The 23,495-nt window shown below is 46.5% G+C and overlaps 1 protein-coding gene across 2 annotated transcripts in view; it reads left to right on the forward strand.

Moving 5' to 3' along the window:
• The window catches only part of stab2 (stabilin 2), a 169,324-nt gene that overhangs the window by 15,098 nt on the left and 130,731 nt on the right, over positions 1 to 23,495 (forward strand). For both annotated transcript variants that reach the window (XM_078219673.1, XM_078219674.1), the window contains exons 6-13: positions 642 to 737; positions 3,089 to 3,214; positions 4,607 to 4,803; positions 7,756 to 7,889; positions 12,420 to 12,553; positions 15,184 to 15,266; positions 16,507 to 16,656; positions 21,032 to 21,175. In XM_078219673.1, coding sequence (XP_078075799.1) covers positions 642 to 737; positions 3,089 to 3,214; positions 4,607 to 4,803; positions 7,756 to 7,889; positions 12,420 to 12,553; positions 15,184 to 15,266; positions 16,507 to 16,656; positions 21,032 to 21,175 — 1,064 coding nt within the window. The remainder of the gene's footprint in view (positions 1 to 641; positions 738 to 3,088; positions 3,215 to 4,606; positions 4,804 to 7,755; positions 7,890 to 12,419; positions 12,554 to 15,183; positions 15,267 to 16,506; positions 16,657 to 21,031; positions 21,176 to 23,495) is intronic.

The raw sequence follows: 23,495 nt of genomic DNA on the forward strand, positions 1-23,495 counted from the left end.
CAAAAACAGAAAATGTTGAAATATTCAGTAGGTAGAAGACTTTTAGTCAGAATTGGGAAAAGTTAGAGATTTATCAAGATTTCACCTTCTTCCTGCGGGAAAAAGATACAAAAATCTGAGGTCATGCACCAACCGACTCAAGAACAGCTTCTTCCCTGCTGTCATCAGACATTGAATGTATGTACCATATATTAAGTTGATCTTTCTCTATACCCTAGCTATTACTGTAATACTACATTCTGCACCACTCCTTTCCTTCTCCCCTATGTACCCTATGAACAGTATAGTTTGTAGAGCGCACAAGAAACAATACTTTGCAGGATACCCCAATACATGGGCGGCACGGTGGCACAGTGGTTAGCACTGCTGCCTCACAGCGCCAAGGACCCAGGTTCAATTCCCGGCTTGAGTCACCGTCTGTGCGGAGTCTGCACGTTCTCCTCGTGTCTGCGTGGGTTTCCTCCCACAGTCCGAAAGATGTGCTGGTTAGGTAGATTGGCCGTGTTAAATTCTCCCTCAGTGTTACCCGAACAGATGACGGAGTGTGGCGACTAGGGGATTTTCACAGTAACTTCATTGCAGTGTTAATGTAAGCCTACTTGTGACACTAATAAATAAACTTTTAAACTCTTCCTTTGCAGAGTGTGAATGTGTTCATGGAGACTGCAACAGTGGGGTTGCTGGAGATGGCAAGTGCACGTGTTATTCAGGTTACAGCGGCGCTCAGTGTGACCAGTGTAAGTACTGTACAAGGATCTGTTAGTGTAAGAATACTGCACCCCATTAATAAATCCAGCAGGCAATATGTATGGGGCATGTTTTTTTTATTCATCTGTGGGACATGGAGCGTCGCTGGCTAAGCCAGCATTTATTGCCCATCCCTAGTTGCCCGTGAGAAGGTGGTGGTGAGCTGCTGCCTTGAATCGCTGCAGTCCACGTGCTGTGGGTTGACCCACAATGCCGTTAGGGAGGGAATTCCAGGATTTTGACCCAGCGACAGTGAAGGAACGGTGATATATTTCCAAGTCAGGATGGTGAGTGGCTTGGAAGGGAACTTGCAGGTGGTGGTGTTCCCATTTATCTGCTGCCCTTGGTCTTCTAAATGGAAGTGGTCGTGGGTTTGGAAGGTGCTGTCTAAGGATTCTTAGTGAATTTCCTTCAGCATTGAAGCATTATGTCCTTAGCCAAACAAAATCTCAAAATACTGTTTACCGAGCTGGCCTGTGTTTAGGCAGTGTGAGAACTTTTGTGTCTGGAAGGACTGTTTCGAGCCTGCATCTTGTCAAAAATCTCACGTTCCCTCCAAGTTTACCACTTGTGTATTGATGCAAATTGGTTTCCAATGCAATTTGGAGAGTCTTGTATTCTTGGGGTCACCCGCAAGTTTTCTTAAGATAGGGGAACCGCTCCAGTGGTCATTGTTGCGCTTGCTGAGCTATACAGGGCTATTCCTCCTGAGGGTGTGAATCCCCATTTCCAGAGTGCAGGAGCAGCCGTGACCAAGAGAAGGCATTGGCACTCACACTGCAGTTACTGATAGCTGGAAAACACATCTCCAATTTGCATGTATTAAAGGCAAAAATACTGGGGAAGCTGGCACGTTGGCACAGTGGTTAGCACTGCTGCCTCGCAGCACTAGGGACCCGGGTTCGATTCCCGACTTGGGTCACTGTCTGTGTGGAGTTTGCGCGTTCTCCCTGTGTCTGCGTGGGTTTCCTCCGGGTGCTCCAGTTTCCTCCCACAGTCCGAAGATGTGCGAGCCAGGTTGATTGGCCATGCTAAAATTGCCCCTTAGTATCAGAGAGACTAGCTCGGGTAAATGCATGGGGTTATGGGGATAGGGTCTGGGTGCGATTGTGGTCGGTGCAGGTTCGATGGGCCAAATGGCCTCCTTCTGCATTGTAGGATTCTATTCTGCACAATAGACAGCTTTGAGATATTGAGAGGACGTGTAAGGTGCTATATAAATGCAATTTCGTCCTTTTGTCATCATTCATCATCCAGTACAACAACAACAACTTGCATTTATATTGCACTTCGATCTTAGCAAACCGCCCCAGGTGCTTCACGGGAATGTTATCAAACAGGATATGCCACTGACTCACATGAGCAGGGCAGTTGGCCAAATGTTTGTTTAAAGAGATGGGTTTTGAGGAGAGTCTTAAAAAGGAGAGAGAGAGAGAGAGGGGGCAGAATGGTTCAGGGAGGGAATTTGAGAGTTTAGGAGTCTAGGCAGCTGAAGACGCAACCTCCAATGGCCAAGCCATTACAACTGGGTCAGTTGAAGGCTCAGTTACGAGGGGACACAAGTTAAAAGTGAGAGGTGAGAGGTTTAGGGGGGGTTTGAGGAAAACCCTTTTTACCCAGAGGGTGGTGATGGTCCGCAATGTGCTGCCTGGGAGGGTGGTGGAGGCGGGATGCCTCACATCCTTTAAAAAGTACCTGGATGAGCACTTGGCACATCATAACATTCAAGGCTATGGGCCAAGTGCTGGCAACTGGGATTAGCCGGGATGTTGGATTTATGTCACATTATCAGTAACCCCCACAGCTCACCACAGCTTTCCCCCTGATCTTGCATAATATCACTAGCTGTTCTGTCTGGAGACAATACACATCTCTTTAACCTGTGTTTAATGTTCCCTCCACCCACATTATCTGTACCTTTTAAGACCTGGCTGGCTGTAGAGATTTGCATTCTAATTAGTATTCTGTAACTTGATTTCTGTGTCTGTGCACTGTTGGACAACAGATAACTACTCCATCTGACGAAGGGGCATCGCTCCGAAAGCTTATGGTATTTGCTACCAAATAAACCTGTTGGACTTTAACCTGGTGTTGTGAGACTTCTTACTGTGCTTACCCCAGTCCAACGCCGGCATCTCCACATTAGGTGGACAAGTCAGGGCATTTCATGCATCAGTGCAGACTCGATGGGCCGAAGGGCCTCTTCTGCACTGTAGTATTCTGTGATTCTGTAACTGGGGTTGTGCAAGCGGCTCGAACAGGTAGAAGAGTCTAGATAAATCTCTGCAGCATTCCTGTTGTATTTATGGAGTTTTTCAAGTCTCTTTCTTGATCTCCGAAGCCATTCCCGCTTGTCGGGCACTGCAGTGCCCTGAAAATACAAGGTGTTCTGAAGAAGCAGAGACTGGAAAGCTGGTGTGTAAATGCTTACCTGGTTACCACAACAATGGGAGCGCCAAGTGTGAACGTGAGTGCTTAATCTGACTACATGGGAATGTTAAAAAAAAACATTAATGGTCATTGGGTTTATTTATTTAAATTGTATCAGAATATGAAGTATTGAATGAACTCATTAGGGGCGGCACGGTGGTACAGTTGTTAGCACTGCTGCCTCATAACACCAGGGACCCAAGTTCAATTCCGGCCTCGGGTCACTGTCTGCACGGAGTTTGCACTTTCTCCCCGTGTCTGCTTGGGTTTCCTCCGGGTGCTCCGGTTTCCTCCCACAGTCCAAAGATGTGCAGGTTATGTTGATTGGCTGTGCTAAATTGCCCCCTTAGTGTCAGGGGAATTAATAAGGTAAATAAGTGGGGTTACGGGAATAGGGCCTGGGTGGGATTGTGGTCGGTGCAGGCTCGATGGGCCGAATGGTTTCCTTCTGCACTGTAGGGATTCTATGATTGTCATGGATAGGAACCAGCTTGTTCTCCAGCTATCTCCAACCCATGGCGCAGTGGGTAACATGTTCCCCTCTGAGTTATAAAGTCCTGGGTTCAAATCGCAATCCAGGGTTGGGATTTTCAAGAAACTTTCACCCGTGGTCAACGGACCTTTGCATCCTTCGTGTCCCGCCCGCTGCGATTCCCGTGGCGGACGGGACGGGAAAATTCCTCCTCAGGAGTTGAATGCAAAAATCAAATCTGACACTCCAGTGCAATGGGAATGCTGCACTGTCGGAGATGCTGGGCAGGACTTTACGACCTCGCTCGGGCGAGACGGGAAAATCCCACCCAAGGTCACTGGACATTTCCATTGTCCGCTCCTCCCTCGCCTGCTCCGATTCCTGTGGCGGTTAAATCGAGGCCCTATCTAACCTCGCAGGTGGATGTAAAAGACCTCGTGGCACTATTTCAAAGAGAAGGTGTGTTTTCCCTGGAGTCCTGCTCAAAGGATATCTCTCAATTCACATCACAGAAACAGATTGTCTGATCATTATCACTTGCTGTTTGTGGGAGCTTGCTGTGCGCAAATCGGCTGCCACATTTCCTACGTTGCAACAATGAGTCCTTCAAAAGTGCTTCATTGTCTGTAAAGTATTTTGCAACGGTCTGATGGTGCACTAATAAATGCCAGCCTTTCCTTCTATTCTTTAAGCAAGCGGCCATATTTGACTCATTGGGTGAGATTTGTCTCCTTCTCCCCGATGTGTTTCGTGGTGGTGGGAGGTGACGGTCCAGTCACTAACGGTGGGATCTTATGGTCCTGCTGTTGTCAACAAGGTTTCCCGTTGCACTCACCCAGGGACTGAACCGTGAGATCCCACCGGCGCGAACAGCACCGAGATATTTGGCGATTGCGTGCAGCTTGAAGCCACATGTGTCCAATATAACATAAGCACAATATATTGTTCTCCTTCCAGCAATTAATCCTTGCCTTCACAATACCTGTGGCTCCAACGCAGTGTGCACCTACTTCGCACCCAACACTTTCACCTGTAATTGCCAAGAGGGTTACCATGGCGATGGCCAGATCTGCCTCCCCATTGATCCCTGCCAGAACAATTTTGGGAACTGCCCCACTAACACAACGGTTTGCTGGTACGATGGGCCCGGAAAGGTTAGTGCATATCCGGTTACTGCAAGCTCCTTAATCCACTTTGGTATTTGCTCGATGCCCTGTCCAAGCACAAAGGGAAGATTCATGAGAGTGCGCCAATGGCAGATCTCCTCACCCTTTGCCTGTACACTCAGAATAACGGGTCGCGGGCATGAGATTTTCAGTCAATGACATCTTCTCAAAAGAGCATTGGCTCCCCGATGTATTATTGCTGCTGCTCCTTGTGATGTGAACATCTGTTTACCGGCAACTGTTACACGACTGCGATAACCTGTGATTGTACTTTAAGGTAAGTTAAGGTAATTAAACATTCCAAGGCTTTCACAGGAGCAGTCTCCAACAAATTTTGACCCTGAGCCACGTAAGATGATATTAGGAAAGCTTGGCCTCGGATGTAGGTTTTTAGGGGCTGTTTTAAATGAGAAGGTCGGGGCAGAGAGGAGAAGGCATCACAAGAGGGAACCTGGAGCTCAGGGCCTCAGCAGTTGTCAGAGATGGCTGCCAACGGGAGGCTGGAGGAGGTTAATAATTGGAAGGGGTAAGGCCATGGACAGGTTTGGAAAGAGTGAAGTGAATTTGAAAACTGAGGCATTGGCTGGCTCGGGAGTCAATGTAGACTGGCACACACAAGGGCGATGGGTGAATGGGACTTGGGACATGGGCAGCAGAATTGGAGGAGGTCAAATTAATGGAGATGGTAGGTTGGCCAAGAGAACATTAGGATAGTCAGATCTGAAGTTAACAAAGGCATCTGCTGTTGTTCATCTGTTAATTTGCAATTGGTAGACATCCTACACAGTTGCAGGATCTTGCATTATTGCCTCTCCTATTCAGCAGTTTCCACCTTTCTCCTTCTTCCCTCTTAAGTTGAGGAAGATACCATATTGGTTAGCCCCAGTATCTCAATCAGGTGAATCACTGTTCATTCAAATGGGAGTCTAAACAGTGACTGTCAGAGAGATGCTGCCAGGACTCAAAAGACTGAGTTATGGGGAGAGATTGGACAGGCAAGGACATTTTTTTTCTTTGGAGCATAGGAGACTGAGGGGTGATCTTATAGAGGTGTATAAGATCATGAGAGGCATGGTGAGGATGAATGCACTCAGCCTTTTACCCTGGGTTGGAGAATCGAGAACCAAAGGGCATAGGTTTAAGTTAAGAGGGGAAAGAATTAATGGGAACCTGAGGAGCAACGTTTTACACAGAGGGTGGTGCGTGTGTGGAATGAGCTGCCGGGGGAAGTGGTTGAGGCAGAGACATTGACAACATTTAAAAGGCATTTGGACAAATACATGGATAGGAAAGGGTTTAGAGGGATATGGGCCAAAAGCAGGCAAATGGGGTTAGCTCAGATGGGCATTTGGTCGGCATGGACCAGTTTGGGCCGAAGGGCCTGTCTCCGTGCCGCAGATTCTATGATTCTATGACTAATTTTTTCACAGGATGTTGACATCACTGGCAAGGCCAGAATTGTTGTCCGTCCCTAACTGCCCTTGATTTGAAAGGCTTTCTCAGCCATTTCAGTGGGAAATTAAGACATTGCTGTGGGTTTGGAGTCACATGTATGCCAGACTGGGCAAAGATTTAAAGCCCTAGAGGGGATAAGTGAACCAGATGGATTTTAACAGCAACAATGGTCACCATTACCAAGACTGCATTTCAATTCTAGATTTATTAATTGAACTAATCCTGCTGGATGTGCTGTGGTGGGTTTTGATTTGATTTGATTTGATTTATTCTTGTCACATGTCTTGGGATACAGTATTGTACAGTATTGTTCCTTGCACGTTGTACAAACAAAGCATACTGTTCATAGAGTACATCAGGGAGAAGGAAAGGAGAGGGTGCAGAATATAGTGTTACAGTCATAGCTAGGGTGTAGAGAAAGATCAACTTAATATAACAGATTAAAAATGAACATTATTAGAGAGCTTAAAAGAGTTAGAGTACAGTTTTAAAAGCATAGAACGGGAGTAAAAGAATTAGAGGGAATGTTGGGGACAGCTCACAAGAGGTCACGCAAGATCTTTAGATCTTGATCTAAATTTGAACACATTTCCCCAGAACATTAGCCTGGACCTCTGGATTACTAGTCCAGTGACATTATCACTACACCACCATCTCCCCTACTGTGTAAGTTAATGTTAGATATTGGGGTGGCATGGTGGCACAATGGTTAGTACTGCTGCCTCACAGCGCCAGGAACCCGGGTTCGATTCCCGGTTTGGACCCCTGTCTGTGTGGAGTTTGCACATTCTCCCTGTGTCTGTGTGGGTTTCCTCCAGGTGCTCCGGTTTCCTCCCACAATCTGAAAGACGTGCGGGTTAGGGTGCATTTGGTCCGTTGGTCCCCAACATTCCCTCTAATTCTTTTACTCCCGTTCTATGCTTTTAAAACTGTGCTCTAACTCTTTTAAGCTCTCTAATAATGTTCATTTTTAATCTGTTATATTAAGTTGATCTTTCTCTACACCCTAGCGATGACTGTAACACTATATTCTACACCCTCTCCTTTCCTTCTCCCCGATGTACTCTATGAACAGTATGCTGTGTTTGTACAGCGTGCAAGGAACGATACGTTTCACTGTAACCCAAGACATGTGACAAGAATAAATCAAATCAAATCAAATAAAAATCCCACCACAAGCAGGATTAGTTCAATTAATAAATCTAGAATTGAAATGCAGATAAATTCTCCCTCCGTGTACCCGAACAGGTGCCGGAGTGTGGCGACTGGGGGATTTTCACAGTAACTTCAATGCAGTGTTAATGTAAGCCTACTTGTGACACTAATAGATTAACTTTACTTCAAGGATAGCAATACATAAGACATAAAGGATATTTCATCCTCATTAAAACACCATTTTTGTGTAAAGGAAAGACTTGTACATTGCGATGTGAGGCATGATGGATAAGATTATATCAATAATCCTCCTTTTCTTCTCCCTTCCAGTCTCACTGTCTGTGTCAGGAAGGCTACGAGAATCTGTCGGCAGGAGTGGGGTGTGAACTAACCGACGTCTGCAAGACAAACGACAGCTGTGATAAAAATGCCAATTGTGTCACAGTGGCCCCTGGACAGATTGAGTAATGGCTGTTCGGGTGTTATTGATGTCTATCTTTGACTGGGGGAGGTTAATGGATAATCTGAGGGTGTTTTTTAATAGCTTAGCTTTGATGTCTGATGCATCTTTTAAATCTGAGGCACCTTTTTCAACTCCATCGCGAAGGTCCGACGATGCAGTTTTCCACGATTCTGGAAGTTATACTGGGATCGTGAACTCCATCATCCAAATGTTTTGGCCACTGCATCAGAGGGTGTTTGTAGAGCCAGTGGAATGCCACCTCAATTGCCCAGGGTTGGCGACTACCCATGGTGCTGTGGGTGCATCTCTGCGACTTTCTTTTACCCAGGTGGGATAAAAGTGGAGTTTTTTTTTAATATACTTTTCCAATTCAATCAAATCAAATCCAATTCAGAGTCTCAACAAGTTGAGACATTTCCGATCCAGGCTGACAAGACAGGGCGGGTGACTAAACCACCCTGTCCTGGGCCCGATCTACATGAGCCAAGCTGATTGGAGAAGGGGGAGGTTCCTCCTCCAAGACTTGGGCTCATTTGCATCTCAGCCAAAAGGCCGAGATGCCGCTTTTAAAAATTGCTTCATATGAAACATATGAAGCCTCAGCATAACCTCATGACCTCAACCAAGTGCAGATCCGATACTACACTTGATCTTAGCCATTGAGGTATAAGATCAGATATAATCATACTGAGTGGCAGAGCAAGCTCAATAAGGGAGCGCATGGCCGACTTTGACCCTACATTTTAATGTTCTTATGTGACTGAAAAATCCCCCTGCCTGCCCACTATTGGATGGATACCCAATATCACTCCTCCCTCACCCCCTGTCCCCAAGCTGCCAGCCGTCTCCTCTTTGGACCTCTGTGTAAGGGATGCCAATCCAGGTTTAAAAGGAATGTCCTAATGTCCTAAAGGAAGGGTGTGTTTCTGAATGGAGGGCTGTGACAAGTGGTGTTCCTCAGGGATCAGTGCTGGGACCTTTGTTGTTTGTAATATATATAAATGATTTGGAGGAAAATGTAACTGGTTTGATTAGTAAGTTTGCGGACGACACAAAGGTTGGTGGATTTGCGGATAGTGATGAGGACCATCAGAGGATACAGCAGGATATAGATCAGTTGGAGACTTGGGCGGAGAGATGGCAGATGGAGTTCAATGCGGACAAATGTGAGGTAATGCATTTTGGAAGGTCTAATACAGATAGGAAATATACAGTAAATGGCAGAACCCTTAAGAGTATTGATAGGCAAAGGGATCTGGGTGTACAGGTACACAGGTCACTGAAAGTGGCAATGCAGGTGGAGAAGGTAGTCAAGAAGGCATATGGCATGCTTGCCTTCATTGGCCAGGGTATTGATATTAAAAATTGGCAAGTCATGTTGCAGCTTTATAGAACCTTAGTTAGGCCGCACTGAGAAAATAGTGTTCAATTCTGGTCACCACACTACCAGAAGGATGTGGAGGCTTTGGAGAGGGTACAGAAAAGATTTACCAGGATGTTGCCTGGTGTGGAGGGCATTAGCTATGAGGAGAGGTTGGAGAAACTTGGTTTGTTCTCACTGGAACGACGGAGGTTGAGGGGAGACCTGATAGAAGTCTACAAGATTATGAGAGGCATGGACAGAGTGGATAGTCAGAAGCTTTTTCCCCAGGGTGGAGGAGTCAATTACTAGGGGGCATAGGTTTAAGGTGCGAGGGGCAAGGTTTAAAGGAGATGTACGAGGCAGATTTTTTACACAGAGTAGTGGGTGCCTGGAACTCGTTGCCGGGGGAGGTAGTGGAAACGGATACAGTAGTGACTTTTAAGGGGCGTCTTGACAAGTACATGAATAGGATGTGAATAGAGGGATATGATCCCCAGAAGGGTAGGGGGTTTTAGTTAAGTCGGGCAGCATGGTTGGTGCAGGCTTGGAGGTATGGACCTCTCCCATTGTTCCACATCCCCACTGGTGCCTGTTTGCATCCATCTAAAAGCTGGAACGTCATTTCTTCCCTGACATCCAGTCCTCCAATTGGTTCCATCCAGGGCAGCAGGAACCCCTGTCATAAAGGATCCCAGCCAGAGAGAGGGTGCCATTAGTTTTCATTGAATCTTACAGTGCTATAGGAGGTCACTCTGCCCATTGTACCTGAGATAGCTCTCTGAAAGAACTATTCAATTTGTCCCACCCATTCTGCTCTTTCCCCTACAGCCCTGCGTTCTTAACTATTCATCCAGTTCCCCTTTGACTCAACCTGCACTGTGACATAGAGCACAGAACAGTACAGCACAGGAACAGGCCCTTCGGCCCGCGAGGTCACGCCAATTTAAACTAATCTTCTGCCTGCCCTTGGTCCATATCCCTCTATTCCTTGCATATTCCTGTGCTTATCTAAAAGCCCCTTAAATGCCCCTATTGTATCTGCCTCCACCACCACCCCTGGCAGCGTGTTCCAGACACCTACCACTCTTTGTGTAAAAAACTTTCTCCTCACATCTCCTTTGAACTTTCCCCCTCTCACCTTAAGTGCATGACCCCTAGTATTGGACATTTCAATTCTGGGAAAAAGATTCTGACTGTCAACCCTGTCTATATGCCTCTTGTAATTGTATAGACTTCTATCAGGTCTCCCCTCAGCCTCCTCTGCTCCAGAGAAAACAATGGATTCCAGATTAGAACAACTCGCTACTCAAAAACTATTTCTCCCCATCTGCTCTCGGTTCCTCTCGAATTGTGCTGTGTCCTCTCGTTTCTGACTCTCAAACCAGTGGATACAGGTTTACCTAATCTACTCTATCGAAACTCTTCATGATTTTGAAAACCACAATGAAATCTCCTCTGAACTTTCCCTGTTCTAAGGAGAATGAGGCTTGTCTTGTTTCTCCACATGAGAGAAAGTCCCTCGTCCCTGGTCGATCTTCTCTGCACCCCTGCCCAAAGCCTTGGCATCCTTCCGCAGGTGCAGTACCCAAAACTGGACGCAATTCTCTGGCCAGGCCACCTCACAATGGACGATCCAGGGAGCAACAATATATATTTTTTGTTCGTTTTTATGACATGGGCATCGCTGGCAAGACCAGCAATTATTGCCCATCCCTAATTGCCCCTTGAACTGAGTGGCTTGCTCGGCCATTTCAGAGGGTGGTTAAGAGTCAACCATATTGCTGGGGGCCTGGAGGAGGTCCACAAGAATGATCCCAAGAATGAGGGGTTTGTCATATGAGGAGTGGTTGAGGAGTCTGGGTTAGTATTCAATGGAGTTTAAAAGGATGAGGGGGGATTTAATTGAAAGTTATAGAATACTGAGAGGCCTAGATAGAGTGGACGTGGAGAGGATGTTTCCACTAGTGGGAGAGACCAGAATTCGAGGACACAACTTCAGAGTAAAGGGGTGTCCCTTTGGAACTGAGAAGAGGAGGAATTTCTTCAGCCAGAGGGTGGTCAATTTGTGGGGCTCATTGCCACAGAGGGCTGTGGAGGCCAGGTCATTGAGTGTCTTTAAGACAGAGATAGATAGGCTCTTGATCAATAAGGGGATCAAAGGTTATGGGGAGAAGGCAGGAGAATGGGAATGAAAATCGTATCAGCCATGATTGAATGGCAGAGCAGACTCAATGGGCCGAATGGCCTAATTCTGCTCCTATATCTTATGGAGTCACATGTAAGCCAGACCAGGTAAGGATGGCAGATTTCCTTCCCTAAAGGACATTAGTGAACCAGATGGGTTTTTACAACAATCATGGATAATTGTGGTCACCATTACTAAGGCTAGCTTTATATTCCAGATTTTATTGACTTCCACCAACTGCTGAGGTGGGATTTGAACCCATGTCCCCAGAGCCTGGGCCTCTAGATTAGTAACCCGGTAACATCACAACTACACCAGCGTCAGTCGGGTCTCTCAGGGAATGAAGGAATATGGGAAGGTGGAGTTGAAGCCACATATTATTCATGGTCATATTGATTAGTGGAGCAGGCATGATGGGCCCTTTGGGTCTCCTCCTGCTCCTATTCCTTGTATTCTTGTGCCCTGCTCCTTTTCAGTGCGCTGGGAGCCTAATGGTACCTCCTGTCCCTGAGGAAATTTAGGACCAGTATGATTCAGAGCTTTTAACAAATGCCCAAACTGTCACAACGAAATGCAATTGGTTTTAATAGATGTAAATCTATTTTACACGGGTGGCACAGTGGTTAGCCACTGCTGCCTCACAGTGCCAGGGACCTGGGTTCAATTCCTGCCTCGGATCACTGTCTGTGTGGAGTTTGCACGTTCTCCCCATGTCTGCGTGGGTTTCCTCCGGGTGCTCCGGTTTCCTCCCACACTCCAAAGATGTGCAGGTTAGGTTGATTGGCCATGCTAAATTGCCCCTAGAATCAGGGGGATTAGCAGGGTAAATGTGTGGGACTACGGGAATAGGGCCTGGGTGGGATGTGGTCAGTACAGACTCAATGGCCCAAACGGCCTCCTTCTGTACTGTAGGGATCCTATGGTTCTATGAAATGCCGAACAAGGAATTTAATTTAATACTGTGTTTTTAATACCTCAACTAGATGCACCTGCAATGAAGGATACGCGGGCGATGGCTCAATCTGCTATGGAAGTATCTTGGAGAGAATCAAGGACCTGAACACTCAGTCCGGAGGCCAATGGCAGGGACGGTTGACATCAGCCATGTTGTTTTTTGGTAACTTTCTTGTCCCTCAGTTTCCAGAGAGACTGTAACTTTCCCAGATCCTGAATAGACAGTAGAACCTTAGGACACAGAGGGAGGCCGTGTGGTCCATCATATCTGTCTGTGCTAGCTGTTTTTAAAAAGCTATCCAACTCCACCCAAACTATCTAATAATTGTTTAGTAAGGCAGAACTTGAGTTTTGCTGAAAAAAGAGGCATGTCGAAGTTTTTCATCTTGCACTCATCAGGACACGTTGCAAGAATACCAGTATACAGGGAAAACAACAATTAATACTGTATGAGAGGAGAATGCTGATCGATCGGCAAGCGAAGTGCCCTGATGAGTACAAGATGGAAAACTTCAACATGTCTCATTTTTCAGTAACATCTAATAATTGATTTGATGCTAACCCAGTAGTCCCGATTTTAACTATGGCTGGGTTCTGCGCGGTTGGGGAATGAGGTCAATTATACACCTGGGGCTGGTGAGGAGACAAAGGGCAGAATTTTACTGGTACGTCCGTCCAAGGTTCGGACGATCCTGCCCGAGGCCAACGGAGAATTCCGTTCTCCGAGCCTCACCCGTCCCCGGAATCGGGGCGGGCGTGCCAGTAAAATTCCAGTCAAAATCTCCAGTCGGAATCAGATGGATTGATGGCCTCAGAGGCTGCCTCCTGATCGGGAAAGGGTGAAGTCCATGGCGGGGTGGGGGGCTTTGGGCTGGATTTAATTTTCTCGACTCTATTCTTGCCCACCGGTTGGAGAACCAGCGGGAGACCCGTGTCACTTCGGTGAGGGAGGCCCAACTGAGCTGAGTGCCCATCAGGCACTTAAGTGGCCAGCTCCTGGTCTTCCCTGGGAGTTAGGACCCAGGCAGCAGAAACCCCGCCTGCTGCCAGCCAATCAAAATCCTTCAGCTCTCTAACCGAGGAGCATAAGTCCTGTTTCATAAAACTACATTGTCATCGCCAGTGCTTATGACGACATATGCAGGAGCTGGACTGCTTGTGGTCTGGTCTGAGAGTGGTGAGAATGAGGCCTCCGGCCTGTTCTCTCATATGGCCTCAGCTAAAGTAAAGTTTAATTACTAGTCACAAGTAGGCTTACATTAACACTGCAATGAAGTTATTGTGAAAATCCCCTAGTCGCCATGCTCCAGCGCCTGTTCGGGTACACCGAGGGAGAATTTAGCATGGCCAATGCACCTGACCAGTCTTTCGGACTGTGGGAGGAAACCGGAGCACCTGGAGGAAACCCACGCAGACACGGGGAGAATGTGCAAACTCCGCACGGACAGTGTCCCAAGCCGGGAATTGAACCCGGGTCCCCGGTGCTGTGAGGCAGCCGTGCTAACCACTGTGCCACCGTGCCGCCAGTGATCTGCATTTTGATGGAATCGGCAAATCCCCTGGGGGGACCCCCGCAGTCCACGCTTTGGGATGAATGTTTGGCTCTGCCAATCAGCTCCCTCGACCCTTGGTAGCGATTAGTAAAAACGGGTTTTCCTCAAAGCTCAGGCATAATGAAGGATGGCTTCCTGAGGGAGCATTCCTGCAGTAATTTAAACAGTGGAAAATCAGGGGGTTATGAGTCTGCAATTTCTCAAGCGATGTTTCCCTGTAAGTTCCTGAAAAGAAATTGTTTCAAAAAAAATAACAATTTGCGAGGGTGGTAAGTGCCTGGAATGCGCAGCCAGGGAAGGCGGCAGAAGCAGATACAATAGCAACGTTTAAGAGGCATCTTGACCACATAGAGGCAAAAGGTAATTTGATCATAACACGTAGTGAATGTAGAAGACAAAGGAGGAACAAGTCAGCTTAGAATTGTGGCCCCCATAACCCTCCACCAGCAGTGGTGATGTGGGAGGTTTTCCTTTCTTGATATCTTGTGTCTATTGTAGACTCATTAATAGAGATTGGTCACCAGGATTAGTCAACAACCCCTGGATCATGGGACCACGCGGTAGCAGAGAGTAAATCAAGTAGTACAAACAAAGATCAAAGGACAGTGCAGCACAGGAACAGGCCCTTCGGCCCATCCAGCCTGTGCCGACGCATGATGCCTTTCTAAACTGGAGGCCTGTTGCCTCTACGCGGTCCGTATCCCTCTATTCCCGGCCTATTCATGCATCTGTCAAGATGCCTCTTAAATGTTGCTGTTGTATCTGCTTCTACCGCCTCCTCTGGCAGCGCATTCCAGGCACTCACCGCCCTCTGTGTAAAAAACTTACCTCTCACATCTCCTTTAAACATTCCCCCCCCCTTTTATCTTAAACATCTGTCCCCTAGTAATTGACATTTCTATCCTAGGAAAAAGACTCCGGGCGGGATTTTTATGATTTCGCTCATCCTGAAACCGTAAAGTCCCGCTCGAGGCCAACGGACCTTCCCATTGTCCGCCCCTCGCCCGCTCCGATTCCCGTGGCAGGCGGGGTGATAAAATTCCGGCCTCCGACTATCGATTCCATCCACCTTTCCCCATTTAGCAGTTCCTACTCTCTCTGATTGGGGAAATCAGTCGGATAATTTAAATGGTTCCAGTTTTTATATATTTAAGTACATTTTTCACTGGTATTGTCATTAGATAGAAATTTCCGCATGACCATATATATCTTTAATTGTACACCTCTTCTTTTCTCCCAGGTACCAGTTACTCCAAGCCACTGACCAATTTGGGTCCTTTTACTGTATTTGTACCCACCGATAAGGCTTTCAGAGAAGTTAATGTAAGTTCCCAGAGGTTGACCAGCTGATAAACAATCTTCTTTATTGCTTTTCCGGGTTGGAGAGAGGAATGGTTTGTGCATAGCAAGATGAGAGAGTTACTGCTGGCCTTTCATTTGGCGCACTTTGTGCTTTGAACATTTTGGGCTTTGATTTTAAACTCTACCAGGAATGGTGCATGGGGATGAAGGTTACTACCAAGCCACTGAGGTTTCTGTATCCACACCTGGTGACATTTTATCATCGCAAAATGCATTTGGTGTGAGGTTCTTGGGGAGAAACAGTAATATATTCAGTCAGAAGCATTCAGAATCAGAACTGCATGTGCTATTTGAGCAGGGCTCATTTTAATCTCATTAGACTCCCTCTGTTGGTACATGTTTGTGAAAGTAAAGTCCCCATAGTCCCAGGTGGTGATTTAACCTGAGGCTCACCACACCTCAGACAAGGGGCAAGTTTGAGAAGGCAGGCCTTCATGAATAACCTCAGCTGGCACAGGAATTGAACCCATGCTGTTGGCGTCACGCTGCATTACTAAGCAGCCATCCAGCCAACTAAGCTAAACTCCTTTGACAGCCCCTCCCAAGACTGGGGGAGACAATGGCCTAGTGGTATTATCGCTAGACTATTAATCCAGAAACTAAGCTAATGTTCTGGGGACCTGGGTTCGAATCCCATCACGATAGATGGTGGAATTTAAATTCAATAAAAAATATCTGGAATTAAGAATCTACTGATGACCATGAAACCATTGTTGGAAAAACCCATCTGGTTCACTGATGTCCTTTAGGGAAGGAAATCTGCCGTCCTTACCTCCAGAGCTACAGCAGTGTGGTTGACTCTTAACTGCCCTCTGAACAAGGGTAACTAGGGATGGGCAATAAATGCTGGCCAGCCAGTGATGCCAATGTCCCATGAATGAATGAAAAGATATATCAATAGTGCCATCAAAGAAAATATCTGGTCATTATCACTTTGCTCTTTGTGGAATCTCAATGCGCACAAATGTTAAAATCATGGCTGTTTTAGCATTGGACCAAAAGTGCTTCATCAGCTGTCAAATGCTTTGGGATGTCCAGAGGTTATGAAAGGTGTTATATGAATGCGATTTCTTTGCCTTTTTCATCTTGTAATAAATAGAGTTTGATCACACTACCTGAGGCAGCTGTACTGAGGTGGATGAGATACCTTATGAAAATATATAGACTTTTCTCATGGCAAATATCTCACATTTTAACCCAGCTAAACAAGCTTCTGGCGGACAAGGACAGAGCGCGGTATCTCGCAAAGCTGCACATCATTGCAGGCCAGCTGAGTGTCGCAGATTTGAACACCACCAACTCATTTTATACCTTGACTGGGAGATCAAGGCTGACCATTCTTAGGCAGAAGGTGAGTTTGTGATGTAAAGGAAACATGTGGTTTAATAATATATAAGGACAAGATAAACGGGTGGCACAATGGCACAGTGGTTAGCACTGCTGCCTCACAGCGCCAGAGACCTGGGTTCAATTGCGGCCTCGGATGACTGTGCGGAGTTTGTACATTCTCCCCGTGTCTGCGTGGGTTTCCTCCAGGTGCTCCGATTTCCTCCCACAGTCCAGCGATGTGCAGGTCAGGTGGATTGGCCATGCTAAATTGCCCCAGAATGTCAGGGGGACTCACAACCCTTTCATCCCTAGAATCAATCTGGTGGACCTCCTCTGAACAGCCTCCAATGTCTCCATATCCTTCCTCAAATACAGTCCGAAAGATGTGTAGTTTAGGTGGATTGGCCATGCTAAGGGCAGCAGATACATGGGAACACCACCACCTGCAAGTTTCCCTCAAAATATATGGAAATATATCGCCATTCCTTCGCAATCGCTGGGTCAAAATCTTGGAATTCCCTCCCTATCGGTATTGTGGGTCAACTCACGGAACATGGACTGCAGCGATTCAAGAAGGCAGCTCACCACCACCTTCTCAAGGACAACTAGGGACGGGCAATAAATGCTGGCCAGCCAGCGACGCCCATGTCCCACGAATGAATTTTTAAAAAATTGCCCCTGAGTGTCAGGGCGATTAGCAGAGTAAATACGTGGAGATAGGACTTGGGTGGGATTGTACTTGGTGCAGGCTCAATGGGCCGAATGGCCTCCTCCTGCACTGTAGGGATTCTGTGATTCTATAAACTTCTAATCTTTCAACACTTTACAGTTGACTGAATGGAAAGGAGCAGGTTTGTTGGACAGATGCCACCTTTATCTGTTCTTAACCAGATCTCACCTCAATCTTCTATATTCAAGGGAATAACTTTTATTTTGGCATTTGTAGCAAAGAACTTGTGCTGTGTGGGGAGGTTTAATTGGATCCCATTCGGGGTCTGAATTATCTTCAGGGGGGTAACTTCACAAGCACCTTAACAAAGACAAGCTCAATACCTAACAACAAAATACATGTGACGTGGCTTCAGCACATAGGTACTAATAGATTCAGGGACAGGGATCAAAGATATAGAAAGGCAGCGGTTTAACAGCTAAATGGTCAATTTGTGGTCTCCTCGGAACACCGTGATCACCCGAAAGAGGCAGAGAGGAATTTCTCCGTTATTCTTTTGGTCTCAGCCACGAGATTCCATTATTGTGGAGGTTGTGGAGTACGTTTGGGATGGAGTTTGTAAGAAGCATTCAGCCATGGGTGTCCAGGCAACATAGAAACAAAGAAACAAGAAGCAGGAGGAGGCCATTCGGCCCTTCGAGCCTGCTCCACCATTCATTTTGATCATGACTGATCATCGAATTCAATATCCTGATCCCCCTTCCTCCCATATCCCTTGATCCCTTTAGCCCCAAGATCTTTATCTAATTCCTTCCTGAAATCACAGTGTTTTGGCCTCAACTACTTTCTGTGGTGGTGAATTCCACACATTCACCACCCTCTGGGTGAAGAAATTTAGAATAGAATAAAATAGAATCCCTACAGTTCCTACAATTTCTCCTCACCTCAGTTCTAAAATATTTATCCCTTATCCTCAAACTGTGGCCCCCAGTTCTGGACTCCCTCACCATCGGGAACATTCTTTCTGAATTTACCCTGTTTAACCCTTTTAGAATTTTATAAATTTCTATGAGATCCCCTCTCATTCTTCTAAACTCCAGTGAATATAATCCTAACCGATTTAGTGTCTCCTCATATGACAGACCTGCCATCTCAGGAATCAGCCTGGTAAACCTTCGCTGTGCTCCCTCTGTAGCAAGGACATCCTTCCTCTGATAAGGACACCAAAACTGCACACACTACTCCAGATGTGCCTTCACCAACGCCCTATACAATTGCAGCAAAACATCCCTATCCCTGTACCCAAATCCCCTCGCTATAAAGGCCAACATACCATTTGCCTTCTTCACTGTCTGCTTACTTCACCTGCGCGCTTACTTTCAGCGACTGATGCACGAGGACTCCAAGGTCTTGCTGAGTATCCACCTCCCTCAGTGTTGTGTGGGGCGGGCTTGATGAACTGGCTGGTCTTTGCCTGACTCTCCTTTTGTGAAAATGCAACTGGTTTGATGAGTAAGTTTGCGGATGACGCAAAGGTTGGTGGATTTGCGGATAGTGATGAGGACCATCAGAGGATACAGCAGGGTATAGATCAGATGGAGACTTGGGCGGAGAGATGGCAGATGGAGTTTAATCCGGACAAATGTGCATTTTGGAAGGTCTAATACAGATAGGAAAGTAAATGGCAGAACCTTTAAGAGTATTGATAGGCAGAGGGATCTGGGAGTACAGGTACACAGGTCACTGAAAGTGGCAATGCAGGTGGAGAAGGTAGTCAAGAAGGCATACGGCATGCTTGCCTTCATCGGCCGGGGCACTGCGTTTAAAAATTGGCAAGTCATGTTGCAGCTTTATAGAACCTTAGTTCGGCCACACTTGGAATATAGTGTTCAATTCTGGTTGCCACACTACCAGAAGCTTGTGGAGGCTTTGGAGAGGGTACAGAAAAGATTTACCAGGATGTTGCCTGGCAAGGAGGGCATTAGCTATGAGGAGAAGTTGGAGAAACTTGGTTTGTTCTCACTGGAACGACGGAGGTTGAGGGACGACCTGATAGAAGTCAACAAGATTATGAGGAACATGGACAGAGTGGATAGTCAGAAGCTTTTTCCCCAGGATGGAAGAGTCAATTACTAGGGGGCACAGGTTTAAGGTGCGAGGGGCAAGGTTTAAAGGAGATGTACGAGGCACGTTTTTTACACAGAGGGTGGTGGGTGCCTGGAACTCGCTGCTGGGGGAGGTAGTGGAAGCAGATACGATAGTGACTTTTAAGGGGCGTCTTGACAAGTACATGAATAGGATGGGAATAGAGGGATATGGTCCCCGGAAGGGTAGGGGGTTTTAGTTCAGTCGGGCAGCATGGCCGGCGCAGGCTTGGAGGGCCGAAGGGCCTGTTCCTGTGCTGTAATTTTCTTTGTTCTTTGTACATTTGTATGTCAGACAGGTGGATAACTGGAGAACCCCCAGTAACTATTTTTAGAGTTTCTGCTTCTGTTCTTATCCTATAACAATTCCCAAATAAATATTATCATCTCATGGGAGAGAAATAAATACAGCTTCATGCGTTTGTTCAGTTGTCACTGTGTGGCTTGGGACATGAGGACAACCAAAACCACCCCCCTCCCCCCACAGCGTTCCTTTGTGATTTTCTTTCCCTGGTACTGCTCAAAAGCAGGAAGTGATTTTCTTTGGTCTGTATCCTTCCTATGGACAATGCACGATCAGCACTGCACTGGGTAGACAGAGGGACAATAAGCAGCTCAGAAACTTCCTATCTGTATTGTTAAAGTCACCATGCGATAGACGGTCCACTTACTCAGAGAGAAACAACCGAGGGCCAACATTGGGACTTTATCTTAATCACTTGTCTCATCCTCGAAGATTCAGGATGGGGACAAATGATGCAGTGTGCCTGATTGATTGAGAATGCGTGGGACAGTACGTTAAACTGGGCTGCATTCATACTAGTTTATTTATTTGTCACAACTAAGGTTTACATTCACACTGCAATGAAGTTACTGTGAAGATCCCCTAGTCACCACATTCTGGCACCTGTTCGGGGACACTGAGGGAGAATTTAGCATGCACCTAACCAGCACATCTTTTGGACTATGGGAGGAAACCGGAGCACCCGGAGGAAACCCACACAGACACGGGGAGAACGTGCAAACTCCACACAGACAATGACCCAAGGCGGGAATCGAACCCGGGCCCCTGGCGCTGTGAGGCAGCAGTGTTAACCACTGTGTCGCCGTGACTACAACTGTAAGAGTGTAAACAGTTGGATTCACACCAAAGTTAAGAAGGTTACATCTGGATTCTGTCCTAACATCTAAATTCTGTGCCTGCTGCTGTGCTCTGATGTAAAGTAGAGAAAGGTCCCATGGGGGTGGGGGGGGGCAGGGGCTGTCTCACTACACCCCCCCTCCACCCCCTCCCACCCTCCCCCTCCCTCACAATGTCTGCATGGGCCCTATCCTTGATTAATTACAGTGTGAATGTAACCTTTATGCTGAAACTCTACCACCCGGGGTATCGGGGCAGGCGAGGTTTCCAGAACAAAGATCTCAGTTGGCCTCAGGCGGGATTTTATGATCTTGCCCGAACGAGGCCATAAAATCCCGTAAAGTGCAACAATAAGACAACTGTAGAAATGACAGTCTACCAAGAGTTTCAGACAGATCCTCACAAACTGTCGCTCTCTTTTTTTCATCTTTCTCTTCATTAGAACAACCAGCTCAAGCTGCGCATTCTTGGAAAAAACAAGAGGGCACGGATCCTAACTGGGAACATCGTTGCCTTCAACGGCCTGCTACACATTATTGATAAAGTCATGGATGGCAGTGAACCCACAGTGAAAAGCAGTAAGGAGGTAAAGTCACACTTACGCTTCGCGTAATGGGTCACAAAACACGTCAAGATGGCGCCGGCGTGAGGTGACTTCTTGCAATCTGTCCCCGGCATATCCTCTAATTCTATCTGTTACTCTCGTTCCATGCTTTTAAAACTCTACTCTAACTCTTATAAACTCTCTAATAATGTTCTTCCCTGCTGCTATCAGATTTTTGAATGTTAAGTTGATCTTTCTCTACACCCTAACACTCTAACACTACATTCTGCACCCTCTCCTTTCCTTCTCTATGAACGGTATGCTCTGTCTGTATAGCGCGCAAGAAACAATACTTTTCACTGTATGTTAATACATGTGACAATAATAAATCAAATCAAATCATCTCGTTTGAATGTTTTACTCATGAAATGGTCTAATAGAACATTGCATTTTGATATTCCATTTTTGCAAATGGGAAGTGTATGGAGAAGGCAGTTCTGTGATTATGGGATAGGATGATTGATTTTGATTTGATTTGATTTGATTTATTATTGTCACATGTATTAACATACAGTGAACAGTATTGTTTCTTGCGCGCTATACAAAGCATACCGTTCATAGAGAAGGAAAGGCGAGGGTGCAGAATGTAGTGTTACAGTCATAGCTAGGGTGTAGAGAAAGATCAACTTAATGCAAGGTAGGTCCATTCAAAAGTCTGACAGCAGCAGGGAAGAAGCTGTTCTTGAGTCCGTTGAGACGTGACCTCAGACTTTTGTATCTTTTTCCTGATGGAAGAAGGTGGAAGAGAGAATGTCCAGGGTGCGTGGGGTCCTTGATTATGCTGGCTGCTTTGCTGAGGCAGCGGGAAGTGTAGACAGAGTCAATGGATGGGAGACTGGTTTGAGTGATGGATTGGGCTACATTCACGACCTTTTGTAGTTCCTTGCGGCCTTGGGCAGAGCAGGAGCCATACCAAGCTGTGATACAACCAGAAAGAATGCTTTCTATGGTGCATCTGTAAAAGTTGGTGAGAGTCGTAGCTGACAGGCCAAATTTCCTTAGTCTTCTGAGAAAGTAGAGGCGTTGGTGGGCTTTCTTAACTATAGTGTCGGCATGGGGGGGACCAGGACAGATTGTTGATGATCTGGACACCTAAAAACTTGAAGCTCTCGACCCTTTCTACTTCATCCCCATTGATGTAGACAGGGGCATGTTCTCCTTTATGCTTCCTGAAGTCATTTTGTTGACATTGAGGGAGAGATTATTGTTGATTGACACGAAGGTTATGGGTTCGGAAGCCCACCATGACATAATGAATCTGATCATGTGTGTGATGCAGCAGGAAACGGTGAAGAAAGTTGCTGCACAATGGTGAAAACCTGACTGGTTAACTAATGTCCTTTCGGGGTGGGAATCTGTCATCCCATCTAGTCTGTTCTGTATGTGACTCAGGATAGTGAAGAAATGTTAGTTTATAAATATGATGCCCGTAACAAAATTTACAAAAAAAATACACCTGGATGTGATTCACCGATCTAAATCAGACAGGGAGAATTGCAAGGTCACTAGAGAAATCTCACCTCGTTTTCCCTACAGTGCAGAAGGAGGCCATTCGGCCCATCGAGTCTGCACCCAACCACAATCCCAGCCAGGCCCTATCCCCATAACTCCATGTATTTATACTGCTGGTCCCCCTGATACTAAAGGGTAATTTAGCATGGCCAATCCACCTAACCCACACATCTTTGGACTGTGGGAGGAAACCAGAGCACCCGGAGGAAACACATGCAGACACGGGGGGAACGTGCGAACTCCACACAGACAGTGACCCAAGCCGGGAATCGAACCCGGGTCCCTGGCACTATGAAGCAGCAGTGCTAACCACTGTGCCACCGTGCTGCAGACAGAAAATCTTGGGTGAGGTCCACCTGTAACCATTCCTGTTTATTTTTCCTCTCAACTCAATATGGCAATATAGGAACAGGATTAGGCCATTCAGCCCCTTGAGTCTGTTTCTCCATTAAGTTGGATCCATTTACCCCCTGCCACTGCCCCGTGCCTTCCCACCCCAGTCTCAAAGGCAGTTTTGGAGAGAGATTCATATTTCTACTAATTTTGTGTCAGCACCCCTGAAGAATCTGTCTCTAAATTTAAAGTTTTGTCTGTTTGTTCTGGATGCCCATCCTTTCAAGGGGAGCTATCTTTCTCTCTCTCTCTCTCTGCCTGGTTGACATCTGTAATCAACTTAAATATCTCAGTTCGATCACCTCTTACTCTTCTATAAACTCGAGGGGATACAAGCCTAGTCAATGCAACCAGTCCTCAAATTTATTTGATTTGATTCATTATTGTCACATGTATT

Source organism: Mustelus asterias, chromosome 9, assembly GCF_964213995.1.
Source record: "Mustelus asterias chromosome 9, sMusAst1.hap1.1, whole genome shotgun sequence".
In the NCBI taxonomy this organism is placed as follows: domain Eukaryota; kingdom Metazoa; phylum Chordata; class Chondrichthyes; order Carcharhiniformes; family Triakidae; genus Mustelus; species Mustelus asterias.